This window comes from Etheostoma cragini, chromosome 13, assembly GCF_013103735.1.
Source record: "Etheostoma cragini isolate CJK2018 chromosome 13, CSU_Ecrag_1.0, whole genome shotgun sequence".
Lineage (NCBI taxonomy): Eukaryota > Metazoa > Chordata > Actinopteri > Perciformes > Percidae > Etheostoma > Etheostoma cragini.
The window spans coordinates 259,410-269,883 of record NC_048419.1 but is presented as its reverse complement, the minus strand read 5'-3'; the positions used below and the strand labels follow the sequence as shown (position 1 = coordinate 269,883).

The window sequence follows — 10,474 nt, the reverse complement described above, 5'->3', positions numbered from 1 at the left end:
TGTGTGTGTGTGTGTGTGTGTGTGTGTGAACATTTGGAGATGGCCCATGCTAGGATAATGAGTTATCCCCCTAAGCCCCTCGCCAGGTCCCCTGACATCTAACCTTAATGAATGGCTTTCCTACACACACACACCCTCCTGTACCCCTTCCACCTCTTAAATCTGCATCTTAAATCGCCTCCCCGACTAACCAGCACAACCACAGGCGTCATTCTCTCTTATTTTTCACCGAGCAGCGCGCATTAGTTAGAAATCGCAATACTACTGAATGATTGAGAAACCGAAGGCCTCCACATTTTGAGGAACCCAAGTGGGAATTGCGCTTATTTGTTTCCAGGGATGAAGAAAACTGACAAATGAACCCTTGTGGGAGGGAGGCTGACGTATACCATCTTCTCTTCTCCCTTCCCCCGCTCCTCCCAGCCCTGGAGTCTTCATTATGACCGGAATAGACACCCCCTTTTTTTCAGCGTGTAAGCACATTCTTAAAACAAGCCGTGGACCTCAGGGACTGAGGTGCAGAAGGAGCCCTGAGAATAGGGAATGTCTCCTCTCCCAGTCTGCTCCGGTGAAGTTGCTTGCCAGCAGCAGTCTCTCTTGACCAGTAATGGCGTCTGTAAGTGGAGAAGATTGACATGGCGAGGGAGATGGATATAAGGGCTGCTGGGCTTACTTGTTCATTGATGCACGTGAGTGTTGAACAGGGATGTGTGCAGGCTGCCATACAAGAGATACATTTCTCTGTAAGAGTTAGTTGGCTTTGAAAATGCATTATAAGAGACATCTCTTATTTATGCGTGTCCAAAGAACAAAAGGGAGACTACTACCAAAACACTTCAACCTGGAAGTGTGCCTTTTGTCTGGCGGGCTGCAGTCCCACACAGAGAGCAGTCAATAGCTGTTATTGTGTATATCCATTGTCATTTTGCACCAGGAATTACCTCCCCTGACCCTTAACTACGACATAACATGCACCTGCCATTGCTAATACCCCCCTTTGCCTTTCAATGCTAATGTCTGAAGGTTCTCGTAGAGCCGGCTCCCAGTGGAGTTGGTCTGGAGGGAGTGGCATGTCAGCTCCACCCCTTAGGCAGGTAAAGGAGATAGCTGGCTTCCCTAAGGGAGAGGAGGCGCCCTCACTCCTGCCCCTAAACCCCCCTGAAGCCTAGGGAGAGTTAATTACAGTTTACATATGCACCGTCATCCCCCATGAGCCTCTTTGCCTCTGGAACAGCCGAACTGACTGCTGATGCCTGAGCGCTTTGTTCTGTAGGAGGTCCCTGCAGAGGAATACCCTGGACGGAGCTTATTAGCTTCTGTTCTGTGCGACTCCAACATTGTACAGCGGTTATTATTCATTCTCTGGATTAATTCACACTTTGTACATAATGGAGCCCAGCAGGGCTTTTAATGGCAAGTAATTGTTGTTTTTTGGCAATTACTGAAAGTCTCTCAAATGAATCCTCACCAACCAAGCTAAATGCACACCCGTCCTTCACGCTTCGTGTGAAAGTGAATTAATGAACGCAGGGTTGTTATCCTGTCGAGTTAATATGCGCTAAAAGTCATCAGCCTCGGGCCTGTTTGCACGTGGTAAAGATGAATATTGAAATGTCCACCCAAACCTGCTTCCTGTTTGCACAATTCAGCTACAGTTTGTTTCTATACACAATAGATCTCAGATACGTCAGCCAGTGTTAGGTACATGCAAAAATGCTTCATTAACAAATCTGACTAGAATACATTCAATCTGTCTGGCAAATTGTAGTTCTCCCATCCAGGCAAAAAAACAGCAACCTTGAAATGAAGGCTGGAGATGTTCAACTGCAGTGTTTTACCTGAGGAAAGGAGGTCATGATGACGTATACACAGAGCCGAGCATGGTGGATGTACACTGAAAGGCATGATCTTGTTGGGTGTCATGTCAGATTGTACATTTCTACTGTTTTTAACGTTTTTGTTCAAATGAATTGTCAGCTCAGAAACTAAAGTATTTTTTTCTCTTTCTGTTTTACACAGTTCAAGATTTTGGCATCCATGTGCTCTCCACCAATGACAGCCAGGAGCCTCATGGCCCAGGCCTCCTCAAGGTGTCAGGCCTAGAACGCAGTCAGGAGAGGAGCCAGGACACCTGCAGGGACCACCAACCCCCTGCATCTAGCACCCCCAGTCAACCTCTGCCCCCCAAAGCCCTGCCCCAGCCGTCCGTCCCCCAACCCCTGACCCCTCATCGGACCCAGACAAACTGCCTTACCCAGGCTCCGGCCTTCACAAACCTGCCCCCACGCTCAGAGGCTCTCCCCAGGCCTCAGACACCCGCAGCCCTGCCTCTCGCTCAGGGCCAAGCGCCCTCGCCGACCCCCCCTCCCCGGCCCCAGCATCAGCCGGAACTGCTGTCCCACCCCCGGCCTCAGCCAACAACCAGCCTTCACCCACATCCGCCGTCTCCTGCCCTCCCCACCCTTCACCCTCACCAACAGCACCCAAGTCAGGCCGGGCCCCACCGGCCCCCGTCGCGCTGCCACCCCCGGCCCCTTTCTGCCTACAACGGCCTCCACCTCAACGGTCACAGGTAAGGCCAACAGCGGACACCCTCGCACATGACAAACATTTGTCTCTCATGTCCTGGTGCGCTATGGTGCAGACAGTTATGGACAGTGAAACCTTCATACCCACACACACTTGAAAATACTAGAATATCTTTTGAGTTGGTACTACGCACGATGCCCCCTCAGTATGTAAATGATCAGTATGTAAATTGCTCGGGGAGAGCTCGATGTTTCCGAGCCAAACAGTGGCGCTGATTATTAACAAAGGAAGAAAGGGTTAAACTGTGCCCTGAGTGCTTGTGAGTTATTAGCCACCCACATGTCACTGGGGGCTCTGTATAGATTCCGGCCCTCACTAATTACACTGGCTTTATATGTAGTAGTTTAGCACAACCTTGAATTGTAATGATGAGAACTGGAGGAAAATGGACCATGAAACATCTTAAATCCTTCAGAGGGCTGTCAATTTTTTAAAAGTTTTTAAATAATTCCTCATCAGAATTCCTCTTTGTCTGTTCAACTCCATTGTGATCAGAGTTATTTTTAATATATTAGTAAAAATAACAACAATGAGACAGTCTGTCCTGTCCCATCTCTGTTGAGAGGTACTCAGACCGAGGATGCTCTCTCCATTCATCTAAGACTCCAGGATAGGTCCTTCAGGATCCACTCAGTCCCAACAACAGCTCTGCCTCGCAGGCTCTCAGGACTTGGCTTTGCCTCCCTCTTCCTGCGCCAGCCCTGTCAGTCAGCCAGTGCGCCAACAGAGCCTGGCACCCGCTGTGAATAATCCCAGCCGGGGCCCACAGCGAAGAGCGGCCACTGCAAATGAGCTTTTAGGCTTAGTGCGGGGAGCTGTGGAGACGCAAGCTCTGTGACTGCCCCCGAGGAAAACTCCCACACACTACAAAAGACTGTTTGCATGCACATGTTCACTACCTGGAGGAAGTGCCCATAACAGAAGCTGTTCAAAGACAGACACACACACTCGGTTCTGTGCTCGGTTTATTTGCATCCGAGGGTGTTGTGAACGTGGTGTTTTCACGGCTCGGGTTTGCCCCGGATTCTGTGAAGCACAAGAGAGAGGCAGGCAGGCGTTTGTAAATGGAAGACAGTTGAGGTGTGAAAACACTGTGCTGCTGGGAATTGAACATCAGAGATGAGAAGATGTGGTGGAACAAGTGTTAATTCTGACTTCAGCTGGCTCCTTTCTTCATCTTTCTCTTTGTGTTCTCTCTCTTTACAGCAGCAGCAGGAGCAGCACCCCAGGCACCAAGCCCCACGGGCCCCCTGCTCCCTCTTTGCACCTTCCCCACCACCCGCCTCCTCCTGCCGCCACAGCAGCCTCCGCCTTCCCGCTGCCCTTGGCGGCTAACCAGAACACCCCCCACAGCTTCCCCCCTGCCTTGCAGTCCTCGCCGCACCCACACCACCCCAATATGTTCGCTCCTCCAGCGGCCTTGCCTCCACCACCACCACTTACGTCTAGTACCCTGCCAGTCCCCGGACATCCTGCCGCTGGGAGTGCCTACTCAGGTAAACCATCCCCACATCACGTGGCAGAGGATTGCGCAATCAGCTGACGAAAAAAGCAGACTCTTATTTTAGCCGTGCGGCGCGTCACGTTGCCTGCCGGTTGAGACATATGAGAAGTACACGAGGAATCAGTTCAGCAGCATTTGATTGGAAAGCATTTGAGATGCAGAGACAGACAGAATGTTACCCAGTAATTATTTAAAGCAACAAGTAACTGAGTGCAAGATAATCCACGTGTACTCCACGCCGGGGTTGTGTGTTTATAGTCGTGTGGACAGTTCAAGTTCACGCTCTTTCTGTCACGCCGGGATTGATGGACGCTATACACACCAGTAATATCCACTAGCAAGTCAGGCCACATCGCAAAAGCCATTACAGACCCCGTGCACATTTCCCCCCCAGTGCCGTCGAGCTAAATGTCAGGGTCAGTGTGGGAAGAGAAGGGGGGGGCTTCACCTTTAGTAGTGTTTCTAGAACTTCCATTTTCACATCGAATAGTGTTCACGTGTGAGAAATCAATTTGAATTTGTCAATACAGAACGGAGCAAGTTGGATTTTTTTTTTCTTAAGATACTAATGACTAGTAATGGTTGTTGTCTCAGAGCGGCTGTAGCGTATCAAATCACAGCATTCGACAGTTCCAACAGTCAGACGGTTTGAATAATCTTGGGCCGGGCTCGATTTAAAATGAGATGCTGGTAATCACGTCCAATTCCAGTTTTTTTATTTCTAACTTTGACATGGCTTCCTTTTTGATGACGTCCAGCTTTCACTGTAATTAAATTAACATCTTAATCAGAGACACAAATTAACAATTGTAGTTGTTTTTCTTTTCAACTACAGGGTTAGACAAAGTTTAATAAATCACCCGCTACAACATTCCCTGCGAGAACACCTTGCATAAAGGGGCGAGTGGCCGTTAATGTGCGTGTTCAGAGTCTGTCGTGTCAAAGCGCTTGAGGAAACCCTGACACACAGTGACCTTCAACTTCTAATCCTCCCTTCCCTCTCGCTCTTCTCCAGAGCAAGACCTTCTGCGCCAGGAGCTCAACACCCGTTTCCTGGCCTCCCAGAACGCCGACCGTGGCGCCTCGCTGGGCCCTCCGCCCTACCTGCGCACAGAGTTTCACCAGCACCAACATCAACATCAGCACCAGCATCAGCACCAACACACCCACCAGCACACCCACCAGCACACCTTTACGCCCTTCCCCCACGCCATCATGCCCACCCCAGCACCGCCCATGGTGCGTACCCCTGCCAGAAATGTGAGGATAAGTAGAACACACCTGCAACGGGTTGGAGAGGGTTTATTTTATTTTTTTATGAGTTTTACGAGTGAGTAAAGTGGGTGGACATGGCACCGAAATGTTTTTTACCATGTGGTTGTGAGAGTGATTTGTCCACAGTTGGACGTACGTGTGTGTGTGTGTGTGGGCAGCACCCTGTAGCCCGTGAGCTTCTGTGGCGGCCCCTCAACAACAACCATGTGTGTCTGTCCACACTACAATCATGCCTTTATTTTCCCAGAAAGCCTTTCTAGTGTTTTCTCTGGCATACTCTAGGACTTCAGACTTGAGTCGCCTTTATTTTCTAAATTGGCAATAACTTGCCCAAAGCATGTTAACTTCAGAGCCAGCTCTCAGAACATAATACACTTAATTCATTCTGAATTTAATGACATCGTTACTGGCAAATGCGTTGCGTTAAGAGCCCCGCTGTTTGTTGCAGGAGACCACAGGCAAGGGGTGGCTGGAACTAAAACTCATAGAAACACAGACAATCGTAACTGCCTGGTCCGTAGATGGTTTGCTTGGCTCTGATGATACTTTAAAGGCAGCAACGCGAGGCCTCCGGCAGCTAACGAGGCCATAAAAAGGCTCTTTATGGCTGCAGTGTTTAGTCTTGACTAGGGAAATGTTGGCCCTGAGCCTGAGCTGCACCACTAATAGGAGACCAAATGAGACACAGAACCCACGCTAGTTTAAAAGGTCTTCAGATGATCACCAAAAGAGGAGGATGAAAACAGTCCGGTTGGGGAAGTGGTTAAACTTTGAATCTCAGTTGACATTTTTTATGTTAAATCTTAATTTTAATCTGTAAGTATGTTTATAGTCTTGAAGTACACTTTATAATACCTTTTGCGATGGCCTGAAATGACCCTGCTACAGCAAATATGTGAAGGTGCTCATGTTTTTTTCTACATCTTTGTACTTTATTTCTCCTACAGTTTGAAAAATACCCAACAAAAGTTGACCCCTTCTACAGACACAGTGTGAGTTTCCCTACCGCCTGCAGAGCAACTTCCCCATTATTCCATTCCAGCCTGTGTGTGTGTGTGTGTGTGTGTGTGTGTGTGACTTCCATGCAATCGCTCATCTGCTTCTTAATGGACACCGTAATCATCCTAGCTGTACAATTTCACCCTTCAGCCCCGGCAAATGTTGTGATTAATGAAACGGTGTTGGATTCTTAGATCTAGGAGCACAAGATTTATTGTGCACGCATGCAGCGGTAATATTGTTGTGCATAGAAATTAATACAGAAAGCGACAGTAGCTGCATGACGGAGGAGACTGCATTACTGCCAGCGGAATACTATATCTTTGTCTCGCTTAATGCTATTCATTTGTATTTGTCTGCTAACAGCAGTGGCTTGCCCATGATTATTACTCCCCAAGGGGACTTACTTGTAACATCGGACCAACCATGTTTGCTGAAGCATCCAGACACCTGCTAAGTGTGCTTTTTCTACCGCAAACTGAGCTACGAGGAGGATTTTAATATTCCTAAAAAATCCTGTCATGACTTTAGGCCTACCCTGGGTCAAACAGATGTTGCAGAATGTTGCTAGTTCTTCATTTTGGATTGTTAGCATTTCCTCGCTGTTATGGTAGCGGCAAATACCCTGAAGCCATTTCCTCTCTATAACACATATTGACGTCTCAAAACATGATGCACATTTGAAAGCTCACAGCATCTCCTCAAGCGCTTCCAGTCACTTATCCTGGCAATCAAAGTTTGAATAATTCTGCACCCTCCTAATTAAAGCAATGCAAGCACACACATGAAAAACATACTGTAATTCCAATAAGGCTAACATGATTGACAGGAACAGTTGTAGCGAGTGGTTGTTTCTCCACAGGATAGTTTCACAATAGCCTTGAGCACTTGTTTGGTTTTTCGTGTTTTTTGCTCAAATTACATTAATTAAATCCACTGGGAATGAGCAGGGAATATGTGGGAAACATGTAGGCAATCATTTGTAACTTTCCCCGTCTACTCAGTCTTGGAAAGTAGAAAAAGATTGAATGTTGATGAGGTTCATCCGTCTCCCCTCGCTTGTGAAGCTGCTGTCCTGCATTTCCCTGACAAACCCAACCATGCTCACACCTCTTTCCTTTTTCTCCCTCAGCTCTTTCAATCCTACCCACCGGCCATGTCTGGCCTTCCTCCTGTCATCCCCCCGACCGGGCCCTTCGGCTCGCTTCAGGGTGCCTTTCAGCCCAAGGTAGGACTCACAGGGACACCATCGTACACACACACACACAGAAAGTGAGTTATTTACAGAGAATGTGTTTCGATGTGTGTCTGGTGCTCTCTAGACCTCTAATCCACTCGATGTGGCCACAAGACCTGGAGGCGTCCCACACACATTCTTGCAAAAAGACCCCAGGGTAAGAGCAAACACACACTGACAGACAACACTCAGTGTAGAGGTAACCTTTAGATCCTCTGTATATGTTGCCTAACTCTTTGAGTCATCAGACGGAGGTTGTACAGAATTCATATGCAGTTATATCATATGTGATTATAGGCAACCCAGACTGCCTTCCTCTCAGCTGCCATATCGGTCTGTATGCAGAGGGGTGCGCAGGAGAAACCCAGATGTGTTAATTAGTCTTACAACACCTTCATTTAAAAAGGGAAATGTTAAAATTGTAATTTGGTTCATAATGAATGCCACACACACTAATTAGAAGCGATTTGATTGACAGCAAAATAACTCAACCTCTTTTATTCCCTCTCCCTCCTGTAGCTAACAGATCCATTTCGGCCCGTTCTCAGGGTGAGTGCTCACTCCCTGCAGTGTCTCAGTCTCCTGCATCCTCGCACGCATGCACGCACTCTAATACCCATGATGCCTTGAAGGGCTTTTTCTAATGGAGTAGATAGTGTCTTTAATTAAATAAGCGCTGCACTCGGAGGCAGCCGTGTCAGTGCGAGTCTCCTGTATACAACAACAGAGCTCATTTTGGAAAATGGTGCAGCCCCTGCACGTACGTAGACACCCATTTAAATCCCAGCTATAATTACTCTGTTTTCCTCTGTCACGCGCCCCATAAGGGACCATGTCTTGAAGTAATACATGATCAACGGTTCCATGCGTACTGTATTTAAGTTATCAATATTTTCAGGTGGTCTGACTATAAATAAGTGAGCATGTATGATGTGCACTGACAGTACTATATCCATTAAATAATCAAATTACCTTGTAACAGTGCTAACGTGATCCATAACTGTTTTCAGGCACTTTCATATTATTAAGTGCTACTGCAGATATACCAGGTTTTTTTCAGATGTAAAAACCCACACACCAGCACAAAATGAACTGGTGAATAGGTTACATAGCTGTAGTGTTGTGGTGCTTGTTAAAGACCAGTGTTTTTGTCTCATACCTCCAGAAACCAGGGAAGTGGTGCGCCATGCACGTCCACATCGCCTGGCAGATATACCACCACCAACAGAAAGTAAAGGTGAGGACTCCTCTCTCTACGCTTTATGCCAAAGCTAGTGTTAACTGTGCCCCGATTCCATCCAAATCTTTACAGTACAGTTTTGTACGTGAAATGATGCAAAGGCCATCAAACTGCAACTTTAGAACGGCCATGCCAGTTAAACTTAAGAGACAGCTACCGTTTAATATTAATTAAATCTTTCGTGCAATGAATTGTGGGAAAACAGACATCTCACTGAAATCGGTATGTTCTTTCACTTTTCCCCCCCCTCTTGCTCAAACGTAGCTGAGAATTAGTGTCCAGTAGGGATTTGGAACACAGTTCAGTAGTAGCACTGTTTCTCCACTGGAAAAATCACTATTAGCACTTGTCTTCATAAAGCGGTGGGAGGCGTTTTTTTCTCTTTTTGCATCGTTGGGCAAAATAAAGTCAGTAAAAAGTAATTCCACGGTCCAAATAATATGATAAAGACAAAGGCTGAATGGTGAAAATAATTCAAGCCTATAAATCCCTTTATGAAGGCACCAGCAGTCATAATCATAATCACTTCCAATCATTTAGGAAAGGAGAGCTTTTCTTAGATTTAGTGTAGCCTGGCAACCAGAGGGACTCTCATCCCCAAAACACCTCACACAATGTCCTTGGACTAGACCATCTAGTTGCTCACTTAAAAATAAAAAGGACTCATTAACCAACAGCGTGTTTAATGGTTTTACGTGTGTTTCTCTCTGCCGTCTTCCAGCAGCAGATGCAGGTCGACCCTCACAAACTAGACTTCGGCCTCAAGCCTGAGTTCCTGAGTCGACCTCCAGGCCCCAGCCTCTTCGGCGCCATCCATCACCCCAGCGACTTGGCACGGCCTGCCACGCTCTTCTCCGCTGCAGGCGAGTGTGTGTCAGATCTACATTGCATGTCATTTAGCTGACACTTTTATCCAAAGCGACTTTCAATCGAGTGCTTTTTAATCAATCATTTGAGGTCCAGCCGTTTTTAGTCCTGCCGTCCCGATGTCAACATTTAGGAGCTGGGGCAGCATGAGAGACAGGACATAACTCAAGTCTCAATAAATAATTGAATAAATGTATAAAAATATCTTTGGTGTCCATATGCAAATGGGGTTGGATGTCCTAGCCTCAGTTTAAATCAAGCCTGATTGGTCAAAAATCTATCCAAATTATTAATAATAACTAAGTCTTTTTATAGCTTTTGTACTGCAAGACTTTTTCAAGGAAATGTCATTACAAAGCCTACATCGCATTTCCCCTTTGACTGTTTCTTTTTTTTATCATTGGGCAAGATCGCAACGTTCATTGAATGGAAATGAATACCATTTTGATATGTTTTCAAGTACAATTCAAATGCATTTGTACAAGTTTGCCAATATAAACCATAACATCTAAAGCAGGGGTCGTTTTCCTACCCAAGGAGCCCTTGAGAGAGAGATCAGGGAAATGTGTTGCCAATATGCAATGAATTGTCATTTAATAACAAAATACATACGTGGGGCAAAGCGAAGTCTGAAGATTAACTGGATTATTTAAGTTACCCGGCTTGCCCTAACCCAACAACCACTCGCCGCTCGCCGTGAATTACAGTTTGCACATAGGAGCAAACTGTAATTCTACATAAATATGACAACACGGTTTTACAG

At 46.6% G+C, this 10,474-nt stretch overlaps 1 protein-coding gene across 1 annotated transcript in view; it reads left to right on the top strand.

Moving 5' to 3' along the window:
• Window positions 1–10,474, top strand: part of auts2a (activator of transcription and developmental regulator AUTS2 a) — a 288,031-nt gene that overhangs the window by 274,516 nt on the left and 3,041 nt on the right. The window contains exons 7-15 of the mRNA XM_034890751.1: window positions 2,020–2,572; window positions 3,796–4,085; window positions 5,109–5,353; window positions 6,316–6,360; window positions 7,500–7,595; window positions 7,690–7,761; window positions 8,124–8,153; window positions 8,770–8,841; window positions 9,566–9,743. Of these exons, the coding sequence (XP_034746642.1) occupies window positions 2,020–2,572; window positions 3,796–4,085; window positions 5,109–5,353; window positions 6,316–6,360; window positions 7,500–7,595; window positions 7,690–7,761; window positions 8,124–8,153; window positions 8,770–8,841; window positions 9,566–9,743 (1,581 nt within the window). The remainder of the gene's footprint in view (window positions 1–2,019; window positions 2,573–3,795; window positions 4,086–5,108; window positions 5,354–6,315; window positions 6,361–7,499; window positions 7,596–7,689; window positions 7,762–8,123; window positions 8,154–8,769; window positions 8,842–9,565; window positions 9,744–10,474) is intronic.